Genomic DNA, 20,375 nt, shown 5'->3' with positions numbered 1-20,375 from the left:
TCGGTGGTCTTGTATAACGGGTGGGCGTTTGCCTATTTACTCAAAAATTCAAGTTGTTGGGTAGTATTATATACTCTCTCATTTATACCCAATTATTTTTCCATCCGCCGGATCCGATGTGGGATAAATGTTCTTTATTAAATTCTTCCCCATCCGAACTCACACAACGCCCTCATTGCGATCGGATCACCCTGCCTACTCGAGGTGAAAAACTCGGACGCTCTTCGGGCCGGGTGCTTAGTGTGACAACGGATCAAGGATTAGGTCTGGCTCTGATACTAACTGTAACGGGTGACACATGCCCATTTACTCAAAAACTCAAGTTGTTGAGTAGTGTTGCATACCCACCTATTTATACCCAATTATTTTTCCATCCAGATTCGATGTGAAACAAATAATCCTTGTTACATCGAGTTATCACCTACGATTAATTAGAGCCATCAAAGTAATTTAGCATTCCTACGAGTCTCTTCTTGTGTTCGCTCTCCCTAAAACTTGTGATAATGTATAGAAAGTTTATGCCAGTGACCACACGTAGTGTGTCAGAAGCATTTGTTATATCCCAATCCATGGTTAATTTTCCTTTAATTCAATGAAGCGTATGTTTTTCACATCTTGGAGGTTGATAGTACCATTAAGGAAATTTTTCGATAATTGTTTGATTCATTGAAACGGGGAGATTGCATGTGCTCAATAGTGAATTATCAGGTGCTCCAATGCTCTTATTCAGAGTTTGCATCTTTAAGAAGACAATCAAGAAAGGGGTTGGTGTTTTGGAATTGAAATCTGATTTAAATTGCAATTTTAAAATTTTACTTGATTGACATGAAGTGTCCGATCTAGAGGCACCAGTTTATAATAATTGTTTTCAGAAAACTTAGTTAAAATAATAATAATAAAACCTATTTTCATATTTGTTTTTTATAGTGCTTGAAAATAATTTTTAATTTTTGGAATTCTTGAAAATTATATTCTAAGTGACAAACCAAGAAGTCTTTAATTATGTGAATATCAATCCAAACACCATAATTTAAAAATTAAAAAAAATAAAGAAAAAGAAAAAAGGAGAGAGTTCTACCTTTTATTCACAAAACGTAGGACGGAATGAAAAGAAAATTAGGGAAATTCGAAGCAAAAAAAAATTAAAAATGTTTAATTAATACTCATTTGGTCCTATTTTTGAAACAAAACAATTTAATTCCAATTCTGCCCTTTCTATACTCTTAATTAAACATAAACAAGACAAGAAAATTAGCACTCTCCCACTTTTACGTTAACTAGGTAGATGCACGTCATGCGTTAAATGTTATATTTGGAGTAAATGTGAATATTAAACACGTCTAAGTCAATTAATTTGATGGTGCACTAATTATATTATTATTTAATTTAATTATAATTCTTTTGATAATTTGTGAATTTATAGATAACTTTGAAATAAATCATATTATTTTTGTGAAAAAAAAGATAATCATATTATTTTAAATGATTTTACACCATAGTTGTGCTCTTTGTGGTTTAAAATTTTAATTCTATTAAATGAAATTATTTTTTCGTTTTTGGATAAAATAAAAAATTAATTTGAAATATTTAACGAAACTATTTGTTTATTAGTAGTATTTATTTAAAAATAATAATTTTGAAGAGTTTGTTTTTAATGAAAACTTCTTTTATATTTTTTGCTGAAATAAAATAACAGTAGAATAAAAAATTTAAAATTTATTATCTTATGGTTTAAAATTTAAACTCTATTAAACGATTTTGTTTTGGATAAAATAAAAATTGAAGAGTTTGTGTTCAATGAAAAGAAGAGTTCTATATATAGTTTGTGTGGAGGAGAGAGAGAAAAAAAAAAAAATGGCGCGTGGTGAAGTACAGATGGATGAAGAAGGTGGAAGACGGGAGAGGCTTGAAGAATGGCTTCCAATCACTTCGTCGAGAACCGCCAAATGGTGGTACTCCGCCTTTCATAATGTCACCGCCATGGTGGGTGCCGGTGTCCTCAGCCTTCCATATGCCATGTCAGAGCTTGGATGGTACTTTTTCTTTTCTTTTTTTTTTTTTTTTATTCAAATCAGATGTTTTATATTCAGTCATAATGATGCTTGAGATTGCTAATCTTCTGGGTATTGATCAATGTTAGTGCTCTTATTTTTTTTTTTAAATTAATAACTAATTACCCCAAATTGAAAGCAATGTAATCTAAGGATATTTTCTTCCTTTACACAGTAGAAAGTTAGGAGTTCAAGCTTCGTAGAGGCAAAGTGTACGTGTGATGTCTTGATTTATTTTTTTAAAACAATTTTTAATCATTAATTAACAATTCTTATAAGGGTTAAATGCTCAAAAAAAAAAATAATAAATAAATAAAATAAAAACTCCTATGAAAAAATGATAGGGATACAGAATTTCCGAATAGGTTAAGACTCTTTAAATTGAATGTATAAAACATTCTCTTTCGTACATTACATGATAATGTGTGACAAAATTCAAGGGTAAAACCTTAAGACTCTTTAAATTAAATGTATAAAATATTGTTTCTTACATTACATGATAATGTGTGACAAAATTCAAGGGTAAAACCTTAAGACTCTTTAAATTAAATGTATAAAATATTGTTTCTTACATTACATGATAATGTGTGACAAAATTCAAGGGAAAAAAATATTGGTTGAATAACGTGGAAAGAGAAGGTTGGGTTTCTGTACGGTTACACATGTATATACATATTATACTTTTATATACGGCCGTCCTCCATCTCCATGACTTTATTAGGGCCAATTTCGAAATCCTAATTTAATCCACTTTTACTTAGTTTAAGTTCAAGATATATTACTTCGATTTACATTATGCAGAGCTTAATTTTAAATTAGTAGGCACCAATTTGACTCTAAAACTTTATTGTGAATAATCTTTTCACAAATAGAGGTCGAACAAATTTTAAGGGAGAGAAAATGAATAAAATTTAAGTCTTGAAGAGAATTTGAAAGAGATAGGTAAATTTCTAAAGAGAGTGAATTTCAAATCGACCCAATTTTATATAGAGAAAATAAAGAAATTTTAGGGAAGAAAGAGAAAAAGTTAAGGGTGGGTCTTGGATTGAAGATAAGGTTGAATATCGAGGGTACATATAACTTTATATTTATTGAAGATAAGTTAGGGAAGAAAGAGAGAAGAAAGAGAGAAAGTTAAGAGTCTTGGATTGAAGATAAGGTTGAATATTGAAGGTATATATATCTTTATATATATTGAACAAATTTTCCTTTTTTGTGAATCGCGATGCCCATTCAAGAATTTTTGTTCAATTTCCTTATCACGACTCTTTAATGTGCCTATATAAATTCTTATAATTTGAAAATTTATAGCCAATTGTCCCCCAATATTAGTGTTCCTGTCTTTTTACGTTAATAATTAATTGTGTGGGATTCTTTTCAAAGTAGAAGCAAGTCTCCTAAAGGCAAAGTGAATTTGTGAGATATTTTTTTAACAACAATGTTTAAGAACAATTTTCAATTATAAATTAGCAATTCTTTTAAGGGTAAAGTGTTTAAAAATAATATTAAAAAATAAAAACAAAAACTCCCATACTATTTAGTATGTATATATAAATTCTTATAATTTAAAATTTTATAGCAAATTGTCCCTCAATATTATTGTTCCTGTCTTTTTATATTAATAATTAATTGCACCTGGTTGTGTTGGTTTCTTTTTAACAACTATGCTTTAAAACGTTTTTCACTTTTTTAATTATTAATTTTCAGTTCTTTTAAATGTAAGAAATCAGCTTCGTCAATGCCCTCACGCTGTCACGCAAGCTTATACAAGTTCTTATGTGTACAATTGATGGAAACAACCTAAACTCGGACTTTCAAAAACACTTAAAATTACTCATGTTATACTTGGGAGAATTAGTGCTTTGAATTTGAGATTGGAAAAAATTTAAAATTTAACACTTTTTTCAATCCCAAATCTAAGACACCGATACAATACCATCAAACATAACATCATAATTTTGTAAAGTATGTCAATGTGATAATATTAAGGATGGCAAAGTTTGACACGACTTGCTAACACAACTCGAATACGATACAAGTTAAACGGGTTTGACAAATTTCTATTTAAATTTTAAAATAAGTATCTAAACTTGTATCTTATAATTTATTCTTTTGAAATTTATATTTTTTTAGTATTTAATGTTTGATCGAGAGTATTATTAATAATTTAAATAATAAAATATTTAATTTTATTAAATAAGTTATTAAACGGATTAACTTGTTTAATAAACAGGTCAGGTTATGTTAAAGGTTCCTGGCACAATTATTAATGTTTAGTAGAATACCCTTAAATCGACACGACACGATTACGACCCATTAACACAAATTGCCACCTCTAGACAATATCATGGCCAAATCATGTTCAAAAAACAAACTTTCTCTAGCATTAAAAGTTTTCCAAGCGATGTTTCTTTTGGTTTTGGTTAGAAATTTTTAGGATATGATTGCATGTGAATGAAATGTCATGAAATTTCATAATCTTTAAACCTTCAATATGTAGGGGTCCTGGGGTTACCATGCTAGTCCTGTCATGGATCGTCACCCTCTACACATTATGGCAAATGGTCGAGATGCACGAAATGGTTCCCGGTAAGCGGTTCGATAGGTACCATGAATTAGGTCAACATGCTTTCGGCAAAAAGCTCGGGCTCTATATCATCGTTCCCCAACAGCTTACTGTGGAAGTTGGCACATGCATAGTCTATATGGTCACCGGAGGGAAATCATTGAAGAAATTCCAAGAATCAGTCTTCCCCAACAGTCCACCAATCAAGACCACTTACTTCATCATGATTTTCGCCTCCGTCAACTTTGTTCTCTCTCATCTCCCCAACTTTAACTCCATTTCTATCGTCTCCTTGGCAGCAGCTGTTATGTCCTTGTGGTACGTGTAAGAGAACGTAACAACTACGATATGTTGTTAATATTCCTTTCGTCCCATAATAAGGGTCATGTTAACGTTTCCCAAAACATGACGGTAGGAATATATAGATATTCTCTGATAAAATCACTGTTGCTTGCAGTTACTCTACCATAGCTTGGGGAGCTTCGATTAAAAAGGGAGTTCAAGAGGATGTGAGCTACGCTCCGATATCCAAAACCACTCCCGGAAACGTTTTTCACTTCTTCAGTGCCTTGGGTGATGTAGCGTTCGCCTTTGCCGGTCACAATGTGGTGCTGGAGATCCAAGCAACGATTCCTTCGACCCCGGAAAAACCTTCCAAGAAACCTATGTGGAAAGGAGTGATAGTGGCATACATTGTTGTTGCCCTATGCTATCTTCCCGTTGCAGTAGTTGGATACTACATATTTGGTAACAAAATTCAGGACAACATCCTCCTATCGCTCGAAAAACCAAATTGGCTCATTGCAACGGCTAACATGTTCGTTGTTGTCCACGTCATTGGAGGCTATCAGGTCCATTTTCGAATTTGTCTTTTGAAATTGCACTAATTTTCTGTCCATGTTTAACAGTTTATTTTGCCAAAATTTGCAGATATATGCAATGCCAGTGTTTGACATGTTAGAATCTTGGCTGGTATTAAAGATGAAATTTAATCCCAGTTCTACCCTTCGTTTCATAACTCGAACAACATATGTTGGTGAGTGGTTCTACAAAATTTCAACTGGTTTAACATCAAACTATAGCTTATTTCCATGACAAATCTTTTTTTCTTTTCTTTTTTCGTGTTTTTTTCCTGACAAATCTTTTCACCTTGCTTGGTTGTAGGAATAACAATGTTCATTGGTATGACACTCCCTTTCTTTGGTGGTTTGCTTGGATTTTTTGGCGGATTTGCTTTGGCGCCTACCTCATATTATGTAAGTGAAAATTCCGTCTTCTATTACATATAAGAATAACGATAAGTAATTTGAAAATCGGATGTATCTCACTAATTTATGTTAATAGAGAATGATATGTCATCATTTTCACATAATAAATTTACTGACTTTTTATCATTACTCTTCGTACAATTATAAACTCTGACCAATTTGGAATAATTAATTTTCGTTATATTTGCAGATCCCCTGCATCATATGGCTCATCATCTACAAACCCAAAAGATACGGTTTATCTTGGTGTGCAAATTGGGTATGTGATGATTTGATATGGAATCAAAAGTATTTTATTTGTTTCTTTAATTTCTTTTAAAGCATGGCTAATATGTTTTTATTTTGATTCTTGTATCTCAGTTCTGCATAATCTTTGGTGTTTGCTTGATGATTTTAGCACCCATCGGTGCACTGAGGCAGATCATTCTTCAAGCGAAGACCTACACATTCTACTCGTAAATACTTACTCTACTCACTGGTTTCCAATGTTCGATTTCAATTTATGACAATTGATGAAAATGAAGAAGATGATGATGAAAGATGATGTTAATTGTAACCCTAGTTGAACTTCTTTTGATTTATCTATAGGTAGAAAGAGAAGGAGAAGAAATTAATAACAGTTTAGTTTGTTAAGTACTTTTTTGTCCCATAAAAAAATGTCATGTTTAAAAAACCGTAACACTTTTTATGAGTCACAGTTCTCCAAACAAGACACTTTTTATGAGACGGAAGGAATAAGAGAGAAGAGAAGTTTTAACTTAATTTTATCATTAAAATCATCACTTACTTTATTTGTGCGATTTATTTATGAAGCACGATTTATCTAATATTTATCTAATATTTCAATAGATTTGAAGTCTTATTGTTTATGCACTCAATGGATAAAGTTTATTCTCAAAAAATGGAATGTAGTTTTTTAATGTCAGTGTTAGTGTTGCTATATTTGTCAATAATACCATTGTTTGTTGATTTATATGTCCTGTGTGTTTATGTTGCGGGCTTACTTGATTCATGGTTTATGTTTCATCTTTCGTTTCCTTTTCGTTTGTTTTGATAAATATACCATCAATTTCAATTCCTTCTTTTTCTCTTGATTCTTTTCCGATCAAAATGTATGAATTCATGAATCTATGTGTCTATATAGATCATGTTCATGAATTAACAAAAATGTGCAAAAGTTCTATTTGTCTATGCCATTCTATAAGTCTCTTTCTTTTTTGCGTATGGCATCGCCACTCCCTTTGGCATCATCCACTAATTCAGAATATTATTTGAAAGCCATATTTTGACTAAAACGTTTTTAGGAAGCCGCTAATAACTTACAAGGTTACAAATAGCTAGTGCTTTTCCTTGTGTGGATCATCTTGTGTTTATGTTGTCTCCATCATTACTTTTGTTAGTATAATATAATTTTAGAATCAAAATGTCTCCATGTAAAGTTCACATAAATCTTTTATAGTACTAATGTTATTAGAACATTTTCAAGTGTAATTGTCGATGGACTCTATTTTAGATGGTATAAGTTCTTCTCTTTCTTTCTTAATCTTTAGAGAGGATAAGTGTTCGAGCCCCGATGGAATAAAAAATATATAGTGAGTGCGTGTATTTGTTTGAGCTTTCGGAATATATATATAGTGGTAAATAACAATTATATCACCTACCGTTAATTAGAACCATCAAAGTTAGTTCAGCATTCCTATCAATCTATGGTGTTATTTTATTAATGAGAACTTGTGATAATGTATTAAAATTTTATTGTTTTCAATAATTGGGGTGTTTGGGATTTTGCCTTGACTAATTTACGACACTTAATACGGATCGGGTAAAGTTCGAACTATGTTCGCGGTTTTACCCCTAAGAAATTGTTTGCCCTAAGAAAAAATGGAACCTGAGAGTTGAAACATAATGCTTCATAGGGCAGTAGGGCCCAAATCTTTTCTAAAATGTAGGATATCAAAAATAGTTATTATTTCACCACCATAGTTGATGTTGTTTTAATTTAATTAAGCTATTAGGACTTGTTTGATTCATTTTGCTGAGAATGGTTTTTCTTCCCACGATAGATGAAAATTAGCAAACAATTCAAACAATATTTTTATAATGTCATGATTTCATAAAACAGTCTTTAAATTTATTTATATATGAAAACAATTCAATTTTTTTTTAACTAAAATTGTGAATCTAAATGTAGTCATTAATATGTTTTAAATTTTATACTAAATCATGATATATATATATATATATATATATATATATTATTAAAATAAATTTTGAACTTTTCATTACAAGTATACTATGATAATATGGTTACATTTTCATGTTCAAAACTTATTAAAAATTTATTTTAAAGTATTTGAGAATGATATAATAAGTGCTAAAAATAAAAATATATATTTTAAAATCATAAATATGTTTAAGAATTATTAGACGCGTATTTGCAAGTATTTGAGAATTATCGATACGAACACGATACATATTCGTCACCTTTGGGTGCACAGGCTAGCATCTAGTCAATTTTTTTTTTTGGTGGAGGACCAATCATTTTTCATAAACAAATAATTAGAGATCCACTTAAAAGATGATATCAGTGGATCAGTAATAGTTTGGAATTAATTGGATTAGGCAGACCCCTCGTTTTTGAGGCTGAACTTTGTTTGAGATATGAGGATCTCTCGACTTGGATCACATGTTTGTTGTTTCGCAGTTAAAGCTTTGTTGCAAAAAAGAAGAATAAAACTTTTCCAATAGAATTTCTAGCATGTTAAAAAAATAAATAAATAAATAAAAAATAAAAATCGAATATCTAGCAACTTCACATCTCTAATGTCACATAGAGTTGTGCTAAGAAAATTGAGACAGTCGTAATTGTACAAGTTCAGCATTTAGATAACGTTACAATTATATTTAACATTTTTTATATCAGAAAATGGATAAATTACATGCTACTTTTACACATGTCAGCGCTTTCTTGGGTCAAGAAACATGCAAGTAGGGATCCATGGCAATAGGGCGGATATAAAATGGGTTTACCTATATTCATATTGGCCCTGTTTAATTATGAACAAACCTATACCCATACCGTAGCCACGAGGCCCAAGACAAGTTTAAATTTCACAATCCATACCCGTTTGTTAAGAGATGAATATACATGTGCTCATCCCGTTTACATTTTTTTTTTTTTGTTATCATTATAAATAACTTGATAAAATTTATAAATTCTACACCATGTGAATACATAGTAAATAACGTGCATACAATAACATACATACATCTATAACACATATATACATCTATCTATATATATATATATATATATATATATTAATAATAAAGTATAAAAGGCCGTCGGATTTTTAAAAAAAACACGTATCCGTCTGTAGCCCCCAATGAATTTAAAACTTAAATTCATACCTGCCTATCCAGTCCCCGTACATAAACAATTCCATACCCGTGCCATTAGGAGCGGACTCGTAGAACTATTATCAAATGTAAGTCGATATACATTGATTGTCATTACAAGAATGTCACGTCCCCAACATAATAAATCATGATATAAAAATTGACGAAAATTATTTATTTATAGCCAAGAAACTCTTCACATTTAATCCAATATGAAACTTCTCTAAACATATCATACAAAAGGTTATTTGTTTATAGCCAACAAACATTGTAAGAGTGATCACATCTAATCCAACATGAAACTTCTCTAAACATATCATATATGCACCCTCTCCAATGCCTCCATAGATGATCTACTATCTGCCAGTGGAGTGGACTGAATGAATCGACTTCCATTAATTCATTCAAATGTCCGTTTTGTCCTTAGGCGTGACAGCTAATCACCTCCAATCTGGGGATTGGATCTTCTCTCTATTCTCCTTTGGCCACGGTTAATGGGTACAGTGTGAAGACAGAATGTGCACCTCGCCTTATAGACCCTAATGATATTGGCAAGAGAGAGCACCGCATCACTCGTACGAAAGCTAGAGAGGTGTGAGGGTGCCTGAAGTTGGCTATAAGGCACCAACCGCCAAATACTGCGCACACATTTATGAAGGATGTCAAGTTATAGAATATATACGAGTGTGCCTTCAAACAAGAGCTTCAATTACGGGAACGTATAATGAAAGCAGAAAGAGAGAACTTCCTTAACGTACTTGGAAAATAACTGTTTTAATAGCTTAACCTTTCGAAAAATAAAAAAATAAATAACTGTATTAGTCATTTAAAGAATTGGCAGAGTTTCATAAATAATTTTTAAAATTTCGAGCTCATCTAACTTAAAAATATGGACAAGTATATATATTTTGCCTTATTAATCAACATGGAAACACAAAATTCTCTTTCAGATAAAAAAGCAACAAAAACAAAAACGGGTGGTACACAAAAGCAACCCAACAGTAGACATCTCAAAATTCGAAATTTAATTTATTTTCACAATCCTCGCAAAAATAAGATATTAGACAATTAAAAAGACATAGTAAATAAATAAAATTCATTTGAGACTACTGATTTATGCATGCGACCAAAGTAGTATGATGGATGTGATAAAATTAATAATAAAAAAAAAATAGAAAATTTAATCTCAGTTGTCATACACTACCAAAATAGATGAATTGATCACTTGTGTCTTCGAATTTCCAAGAATGCTTCGATGGCGATTCAACTATGGTATGTCTCGCTCGATCTTCCATCATTAATTCTAGAGGTAATATGAGAGAGGGGTTTCTTTTTCTATCTAATACAGTAGGGATGTAGTAGCATGGTCTCAGAAAGCTTTTTTTAATGACTCAACAAAAGTCGCAAAGGTACACACATGTCAAACACCTGTTGTGCATGGCGAACAGTTGTCACAACACTTGGTTGCATGCCAAACATATCTCACGCCGCTCATACTACTTTTTAATGACACAACTATCACAACGCTCGTAATGTGACTCGTTGCATGCCCAACACATTTCACGACACAGCTGTCACAGCGCTCGTAATGTCGCGATTGTATGCCAAACAAATACACAATTGTCTCGTAATGTCGCTGTATGCCAAACACATCTCACGACACAGCTGTTGGAATATCGCTGGTTGCATGCCAAACACATTTCACGACGCTTATTAATAAAATTTTTTATTAAACACACGGTTATGTATAAAAAATTAAATAGGTTCGGTGTATCATGTAACAGACAGAATAATTTATTTTCTCGTATAATACAAACATGAAAAAGACAAATCAATTATGTCACATAAATTGCTAAAAGCATTTTGTCACCCTTTATATCTTGATATTTCATGAAACACTTTGCTATGATTACCATATATACTCAGGAGATATATATAGTACCCAATCATCAAACAAAAAGAAATCTTCAATACTAATAAATTTAATTAGGTGAAATTCAAGTCTAAAATATTCTACTAGATTTTGTAATATGTTCTCCATATTTCTACAATTCTTGATATCAAATAAATTATTGTATATGCTAAAATATATACACATGGTGTACAAATACTATTCGCATCAATCAATCATGTGCTTCAATATACTAGAGAATTGGTAAAGTCATGTAACTGTCAACACATGAAACGTATGCTTAAAAGTTAATACAGTTTCATGTATCACAACTATCTCTTGGCCACGTCCATACTTAGAAAACAAACTAGTTTGAAGTGTCAAAAAATACCGGAGAAAATTACAAAATATGTCAGAGTGTAGATGATAGAATGAAAGGTGATGAAAACAAAGAGAGAGGTGTAAAACAGAAATATGATTCTAAAATCTCAAAACTATCTAGTTTTTTTTATAGAGTTATATAGTCTGGAATATTAAATATGCAGATTAAGTTAATGGCAATAAAAGCGTGTGATCGTGTGAGCTAAATTAAAGCCAACGAAAAGCAGATTTTATTATGTACGGGTCATGTGGGCTAGATTAAACTTTAATTAAACCTGATTTACATATGCCCAGAATAGAAGCCTGCACCTCAGATAATTGCCTGGAAAATTTTAAAATTGCCGAAATTGCGAGCTCTTGCAATATTGTTGGGTTAGAATGTACCAAGAATTTTAAAACAGTCGTATATCCTCAATTTTTAAGTTGTGTTTTTTTGGTGGACAAAGTAAATAAATAAGAGTTATGGACATGAGATGCGGGTAGGGCGATATGGAAAATTTTAAGAAATTAAAATATAGTACGGGATAAGGTAATAATATATATATATATATATAATTTATTTTTTATATATATAAAAAAAAAATTGATCTTTTTTATATATATATAATTGTGAATTTAAATGTAGTCATTAAATTATTACTTATCAAAACAAAAAAAAAAAGAATTTAAATGTAGTCATTAATATGTTCTAAACTTTTGTACTAAATTGTGATATATATATATATATATATATATATATATATATATATATATATATATATTTCAATACTTCTTTTTAAAATAAAATTTGAACTTTTCATAACCATTATACCATGACAATATGTTAGGAAAAGTTATATCTTAATGTTTAAAATTTATTCCAATGTATTTGAGAATTATGGAATATGTGCTAAAAATAAATATATATATATATATATTTTAAAATTATAAATATGTTTAAGAATTATCAGACGCAACCTGCAAGTATTGAGGAGTATCAATATTCGGTACAAACAAGAAAATGTTCGTCATTCTTGTAAAAATATATATGCTTATATAACATCAGAAAGTTAAATATGTCAGATGTATCATTTTCTAATAAATATATTTAAAAAAAAAAAAAAGAAAAAAAGAAAGAATAATAATGATATAGTTTCAGAAAGCAAAAGTGCTCAGGCTGCATCTAGTCATTCGTTTTCGAAGGACCAATCATTTTTCATAAACAAATAAATTGATTTAGAATCTAACAATTTGATAGTACTATCCTAACCCCCTTTTTTTCCGAGTAAATGAAATCATCCAAGGTCTTCTGCAAAGTTTGCATTTTGGCATATTACATTATTGGTATTTTCATCCAATGACATTTTCACATTTGTAAAAATACAAGTTGACATGTTACATTTTTATTACATATCAAAGATGTGATATACCCGGGGCTTTTAATATCTTCATTGAGTTGGAATTTTGAATTTGAAATTAGATTATAATTCCAAATATGTTGTATGATTTAACAATATCAAGACAATTAAAATTGATTTTGATAACCATGCATCACAATTTCACTAATACTTGATTCTCTTATAAATAAGTTAAGGAAACTAATCTCATTTCACTTTTTTTTTTTAAAAAAAAAAAGTGAACTGATTAACAAGAGAAATCCAAATATCATCTCTCAAAAAAGAAAAAGAAAAAGAAAAAAAAAGACTCAACTTTTTCACCACAAAAAAAAAAGAAAAAAAAAAACGAAGAATTATATCATCAATCAAAACATTACAATTAAAAGAAAAGGAAAAGAAATTCAGAAGGAGGGAAAGGTTATTATCCCTTTTATTGAAAAATAGTAGGATAGAATGAAAAGAAACTTGGGAAATTCCGAGCAAAATAATAAATTTTATTATTACTCATCCTTCTTCTTTTTTTCAAACAAAAGAATTTACTTTATTTTGTTTTCTCTATTAAATAACTTTATCAATTATTTTCCTTTTCATTTTTTTTTTTTTTTCCCCTACTTCCTTTCCTTCTTATTTGTTGAAACAAAACCCAGTATTATAGAGCAACATATTCTATGATGGTCCAATTAACAACCCTATTCTATAATGGCCCAATTAACAAAGGCCCACATAAACCTCCCAAGGGGGACCAAGAGGAAGAGGGTATAATGGGACTATAACATAAAGATACACAAATAAGTGTCACCCGAAGCTCAATTTTCCCGCCATTTATTCATTCCCATTCTCTGCGAGTCTCATCGAAACCCTAGATCGCCATGGAAGGGGAAATCAAAGCAGCGTTCAAGAAGATCGGGTTCACTCTCGACGACGAAGAAGAAATTCTGAAGAAATGTGAAATTCTCTCCCCTTTTCTCTTTCAATAGCAGTCTGAATTTGCCCCAACTGATTCAATTCTGGTCTTTGTCTTTTAATTCTTTAGGTCTCACTTTCTGTATACAGTACAAACTCAGTCCTTCAGACCTTGTTTCGAGCTGGGATGCTTACTCTTTCAACAGGTAGAATCACTTCATCTACATCTGTTCTTTGATCGATAGTGAAATGTTTAATTTTTTACGTTTTCTATCATCTGTTTGGTTACCAAGTAAAACCGAGGAAAAGAAAAGGAAATTGAAGGCCTTAGCATTTTTTTTCTTTGACTTCTGGGAAGAGGAAAAGCCCAATTTGCTTGGCCAAATGCTATTATGAGATTTAGTTGAATTGATTAATGTTGTGTGTGTGTGTGTGTGTGTGTGTGTGAAATCCATAGTGTCAGTTTCATTTTTCCTTTTATTTTTCTCGACTCAACTTCCTCTGCAGCCAAACAGGGCAGGGAATTATTTTACCCGTGAGGAAAGAATAAAAAAAACACATTTTGACAGTAATTGAGGTGTTCTTTTGTTACAGGCAGCTAGAACTACTGGTGCAAGATGCTCATATGGATGCGTTCCTGTTGCAACTACAAAACGAGCAGAAAGAAGCAATTATTAAAAAAGAGCCCGGTTTGCATTTGTACTCTAACGATGTCGCCATGTGAGCACCATTTAAAATTTGTTCAGTTCTTACTTGTTTGTTTATATTTGTTGCTTAATTTGTTTCATGGGGTGCATGGATGAGAGCACCGCACTGATGTAGAAAGGTGGGATTGAATCCATGAATAATGTGGTTTTTGGACCAAGATCTTGACTCAATGAAATGAATTGCTGTGTCATGATTCAATATGTCAGACCTTTTTTACTCTGTTTGGTTTTTTAGGCAGTGATTTGTGAAATTTAGAATATCTCCAACTGTCAATAGACTGTCACACCCCACCCCCTCCCATATGTGATTTTACCCAGGTAGTTATACTGCTCGGGTAATCATGGAAGTATGAACTTAAAAAATTACATTGTAACAAATGGAGTTTATAATGTCGTTGAGTTGGTTGAACCAAGCTCCACATTTCCCCTAAAACAAGTGTAGGTGGAGGAATTTGTAACAGTAATTTCTCATTTTTTTCGCGTGGATCAATGATGGAAAAACTTTTTATGTAGGATATTGAGTGATGAACATGAAGATACAAAAGAAGGTATTATTGGAACTCCAACAGACAAATTTAAAATGCTACATGAAGAGCCATTTGATTCAACACACAAAACAAATGGGAACACCTTTCCTTCTGGGAAACCTCTAGAATCAGTGACACCTTTTGGGCAACGAAAGAACAAGTTTGTGGTGCAGTCTACTCTCAATGGCCTACCCAGTATAGATGACACAAAAAAATATCATGATCATGAGAACTCCGAGGATGACATCATAAAAAGGGTGCAACCCAGCACAAGGTGTTCCTTGGTAATCAACGGTTCCAAGCCTGAACCAGGTTGCAGGTTTATGTATGATAGAATTGAAGACAAGGTATTTGATGTTTCTAGTAGCATGAAGTAGATACAGTTTCCTTGGTTTGTAAAACACTAAGTTTTTTTCTTTTCTTTATTTCTTGATTAAGCTCAATTTCCTTGAAAATCGCATCAGAAAGCATGCAACTGCACTTGTTGCTTCTGGGCTTTATGAGGAACCAATCGACCCTACTGTTGCTTCACAGGTAATATACATGTGCCATTAGTATCCCCTCCCCCTCCTCTTTCTCCAACACATTCAGATACTTGCAAGACTATTTAGTTGGAAAATTTTACACTTGCGGATAAAATCTTTCAAAAATTTACAGTTAAATGGAACTCGAGGTGAATATATGGGACCTTATAAAAGGTTAAACCTTCCCCGTTAATTATATCCACTTTGTCTACCTAAACTAAAATAACCTTTTTCTTTCTCTCCATTTTTTTTCCCTAAGTTCTCTCCTTCAATATCTGCTCTCTACTCTACAGTGAACTAAAGACCATTACCCTCAGCTTACTTGATAGCAATGCCAATTTTTCCACGACCTTATGTTTATCTATAAATCCGTATTCTCACGCCAAACATCTGAGTGTTTCCCCATTACAACAAGCAGTTAATCTTTGATTCTTCTGTATTGGAGGCATTGGATGTCAATTACTCATTTTTTATTTCCATAAATATATCAATTACTCCTTTTACCCCTTTCCATGAAGCAAACTTCTAACGGATCTCTTCGCAGTCTTCACAACTTCCTGTCTGCTCCTTTTCTATTAAGAATTTCAATGTAAGTTTAAGTTACATATCCATGCATCTGATGGAATTGTTGCTCCAGAAAAGTGTATTTGCTGTTGGCATGATTTGTTGTGATGAGGAAGGTCGTCTGAAGGAGAAGCCTATATTGCTACAAAGCAGGTAAATGTTCCTCTTTTTTTCCCCTTCATATAAATCATATGCATTAAATGTGGCTTCAGTCTTCTTCTAAGTTTCTTGACAGTGTTGAGCATTCTGGAGGGCAACGCGTGCGTCTTGACTTACAAAAATTGAACGAATTTTCCGTTTTTCCTGGCCAGGTAACAAAATATAGGGAAAATGGATAGAGAAAAAAAAAAAAAAATGTCATCTCTTGACCACCATTGTCTTTTCAGGATTATAAAGTAACATCTGATGTTTGCATGTCTACAGGTGGTAGGTATTGAAGGGCACAATCCTAGTGGACATTGTCTGATTGCATCAAAAATTATTGATTGTATTCCTTTGTCAGTTTCTGCTGATGAGAATTCTCATCCTGCAAAGAAACAAGCTGTAGATCAAGAATTTCAGTTAACTGATTCTCATATGCTGGGAGAGCTATCATTGGTGCGTAAGCTTGTACTCTACCTAAATCTTTTAAATTCTACTTTGTTCAAATGACTAAAATCCTTGACACCAAGTGTGATTGCTTGCATTTGTTACTGGTTTCTACAATTTATATGCATTTTATTTTTCTTGAAGGATATTGATCTCTTAAATAATCCCCAAAATTATGTGTTTGTGTGTCTACCTAGCATAATTTTAATGCATAAGAAATGTGAGTTGTGGAGGATCTGTGAGTATCCAGTAAGTGATTGAATAAGGGCATGGAATGCTTGAAGGCCCTAAAAGGGGATGGGAAGCTTCAACAAAACAGCCCAGGAGTCATCATTAATTAATAAATCACAAACTTATAGCTGATTGGGGAATGTTTTAACCACTGGATAGCGAGTATGGTATTGCCACAGACACTATGCATAAGGCTAATTTTCTAAATTTCATAATATGAAAATGGAACCTTTCGCTTATATTTCCAATGTGCAGCCAAATTTGTCTGAGTAGAAGATGCACGATCTAATAGCATTATCTTTTATTTGAAATCATAGCTGTTGTTGGAATACTGTGTTTGATGTAGGTCCTGTTCAAAAATCTTCCATGTCCTTTGTTCACATAGGTGCATTTTCTCATATTATTGCAATCTTAAACAGATTGTTGCAGCAGGTCCTTTTACCACTACTGACAACTTATTCTTTGAGCCCCTAACTGAACTACTAGCATATGCACGCAGAAAGCAGCCCCAATTGCTTATTTTGGTGAGATCTCCACGTTGCTTATATCAGTAATCTCTTAATATTATTATAGTTTTTGATAAATGACTGGAAAGATTGCATTTTAAACCACTGAAGCTTTTGGCAGCTGGGACCTTTTATTGATTCTGAACATCCAGAGATTAGAAGGGGTACTGTAAACAGGACCTTTGATGAAATATTTCATGTCGAAATTCTTGGAAGGGTATTTCCTTTAAATATTGTTTACCTGTTGAAGTCAATCTTTTCCCCTATTTTGCTTAATCCATAATTTTTATAAATTCTTTTTCCAGCTTCAAGATTATGTTGAATATATGGGTTCTACTGCACGTGTGATTCTTGTACCATCTATACGGGATGCTAGCCACGACTTTGTTTTCCCTCAGGTGATTTTATCACTAAATTAAATAAACATGGTACCTCCATTAACTCATTCTGATGACACTATATTAGTATAATAGATAATTATTTGGTATTGAGATTTAATATTTTGTAAAGGACAAAAATAAAAAATAAAAAAAAATTGACCTGTTTGTTTCTGCAGCCTGCTTTTGACATTCATCCACCTGATATTAAGCATCAGGTACATGTAACTGTGAAAGATTTGAGGAAGCCCTTTTAACTTTTCATTAGTTCCCGATTAAATTTTTTTTTACGGTTAAGTCACAATTTTAATAAATTCATATGCTTTTACACAGATAACCAGCCTCACTAATCCAGGGACTTTCAGTGCAAATGAGGTGAACACTGGTGACTTTTAAAATCAAATTATTGGTATCATACTTATTATACCTGTGTTTCATATTTGTATTCTTATGACTCCTTCAAGATGCACTCTTGATATTAGAATTTTTATCTGCATTCTAGAATCTCTTGCTTTGCAAAAGCCTGAAATTGTACGTTTGGGACCTTTACTCGTCTATACCTGTTCGAGTTCGGTGCAGTAAATGTGAGTTGAATTCAACTTGGAGGAATGGTTTGGAATAAAAAGGAATCAAATTAAGGCCGCCGTTAGAATTGAACTTAGTTGGAGTTGGCTGTTGTTTACAGTAGTTAAATACACAGCAGTACTTTCTTGACATTGCCCATACCTAATTCATCAACCTTCTCATCATATTTGCCATTATTTATCATATTATTACCAATCCTATGCACTTCACGTAAGCCTGGCATTGTGGTAATTTTTGCCTTTGCATGCATACATTATGCCATGGATTACTTGTTGGTATACTAACCTGATAGTCCCTTGTGAGTGGTCTTTGGCTATTATCAGTAAAGAAATCACATGCAGAAGAATGGCTTGAATGAATGTCAGTCTTAGTGATCGTCTCTCTGCATGTTGATGGATCCACATGTGGCCTTGGCTGTGGTGGAGTAAAGTCAATTGCGATGAGTTTACTCGAGGTTTTGACGATAACACCAGTGAGACTAACAATGCAAATATTGGGCGAAATATTGTGCAGGGTTGGTCTTTTATGCAATCAAGAGAGTTGTTTCTTTATTCATCGGGAAAAAAAGAAAGAAAGAAAGTTTTTTCTTTAGATATAAAACTATATAGTGATTTCACTGATTTGGCATGGTTTTTGGCCTATACTTGAGAGAATATGTTGGATTTTGTTATTTCTGACCTAGATAGTAATTATTACAGCATTTCTTGTAGTTATGCAATATTTATTGGTAAAATGCATGGATTCTATATTGTAAATGACTTGTGTGTGTGTGTGTGAGAGAGAGAGGAAGAGAGAGAGAGAGAGAGAGAGAAGGAGAGGAATGTCTTCATTCACAATTTTGGATTTCAGGTCAAGATAGGTTGCAGCACAGTGGATTTTCTCAAACAACTTAGTGGAGAGGAGATCTCGCGAAATCCACCGGGGGGATCCAAGCACCGTTTGAGTAGACTTGCAAACCATATTCTCAGCCAACGCAGGTGTGTTGTAACCATTCTCTGTGATTTTTTTTTTTACCCGGTTGGTAATTCTTGTAGAAATATTTATGATTAATAAAAAAAAAAAATAAGGATCAGAGAAGCAATTTATTTTTAATATGCATTCCTTTTCAATTTTTTCCATAACAGCTTTTATCCTATATATCCACCAATCGAAGGCACTCCAGTAGATTTTTCACTTGCTCCAGAAGCTCTTCAGATATCTTCTATTCCAGATATCCTCATCCTACCTTCGGATTTAGCTCATTTTGTGAGGGTAAAGTATTGCACATCTTCTAGGCTTCAGTTTCAGTACTAGAGAAACTTCAACAGACGATATGCAGTATAGTTGCATGTACTACACTGATTGAGGGATTTTAACTTCACATACTCGTGTCATTTCCCGCATGCAGGTGCTGTCACTTGGGGAAAGTAGCGAAGGAGAAGAGCAAGTGAAGTGCATTTGTGTGAATCCGGGAAGACTGGCCAGGGGCGAAGGAGGGGGTTTCTTTGTGGAGCTCGACTACCATGGGAGTCTCGACTCAACAAGTGCTTCAGTCATCAGCATATAGAACAGAACCTGGAACAATATGAATGAACCAAACTCTTCTTGTGTCTGAGATATGAAGGCATCAACTGTTTAATGGGAATCAGTTATACAGGCTACAAGAGATCATATCTATTTGTCTGAAAGCAAACTTCGAAACAAGGACAGAGGGCATTAACGTGCTAATGGAGCAACGAAGCAATAAGGAACATTTAAGGGCCTTGGGACCCACTCTCTTCTTGTTAGTTTCAGCATCGTGTGTTAGTCCAATGTATAATTAGAATTATGCGTAAATTCTTATTAAATTATATTTACATTATGAAATCAGAATCGAACTGTGTCTACTTCTGGGATCTTGAAACCCATCCTTAATCTCTCCCCTACTTCCAAATGCTGAAACTACATTACCA

At 32.5% G+C, this 20,375-nt stretch overlaps 2 protein-coding genes across 2 annotated transcripts; both read left to right on the top strand.

Moving 5' to 3' along the window:
- The first annotated feature begins 1,684 nt into the window (after positions 1-1,684).
- LOC132302374 (lysine histidine transporter 1-like) lies at positions 1,685-6,344 on the top strand. Its single transcript, XM_059799210.1, has 7 exons — positions 1,685-2,033; positions 4,552-4,935; positions 5,075-5,468; positions 5,548-5,653; positions 5,782-5,873; positions 6,076-6,144; positions 6,246-6,344. The coding sequence occupies exons 1-7, from the start codon at positions 1,798-1,800 to the stop codon at positions 6,342-6,344; spliced, it is 1,380 nt and encodes a 459-aa protein (XP_059655193.1). The 5' UTR covers positions 1,685-1,797.
- A 7,392-nt stretch (positions 6,345-13,736) lies between these two features.
- Positions 13,737-20,295, top strand: LOC132304194 (uncharacterized). Its single transcript, XM_059801763.1, has 16 exons — positions 13,737-13,877; positions 13,966-14,041; positions 14,430-14,555; positions 15,056-15,416; positions 15,508-15,603; positions 16,231-16,310; positions 16,393-16,468; positions 16,581-16,754; positions 17,396-17,500; positions 17,604-17,699; positions 17,788-17,880; positions 18,039-18,077; positions 18,193-18,234; positions 19,294-19,421; positions 19,569-19,695; positions 19,832-20,295. Exons 1-16 carry the CDS (start codon positions 13,802-13,804, stop codon positions 19,988-19,990), a joined length of 1,854 nt encoding a protein of 617 aa, XP_059657746.1. The 5' UTR covers positions 13,737-13,801; the 3' UTR covers positions 19,991-20,295.
- The last annotated feature ends 80 nt before the right edge of the window (positions 20,296-20,375 follow it).

The sequence above is a fragment of the Cornus florida genome, unplaced genomic scaffold, assembly GCF_030987335.1.
Source record: "Cornus florida cultivar Cherokee Brave unplaced genomic scaffold, ASM3098733v1 CherokeeBrave_3.0.0_Hap2_Chr04, whole genome shotgun sequence".
NCBI lineage: Eukaryota > Viridiplantae > Streptophyta > Magnoliopsida > Cornales > Cornaceae > Cornus > Cornus florida.
This window is presented reverse-complemented; position numbering and strand designations above follow the sequence as displayed.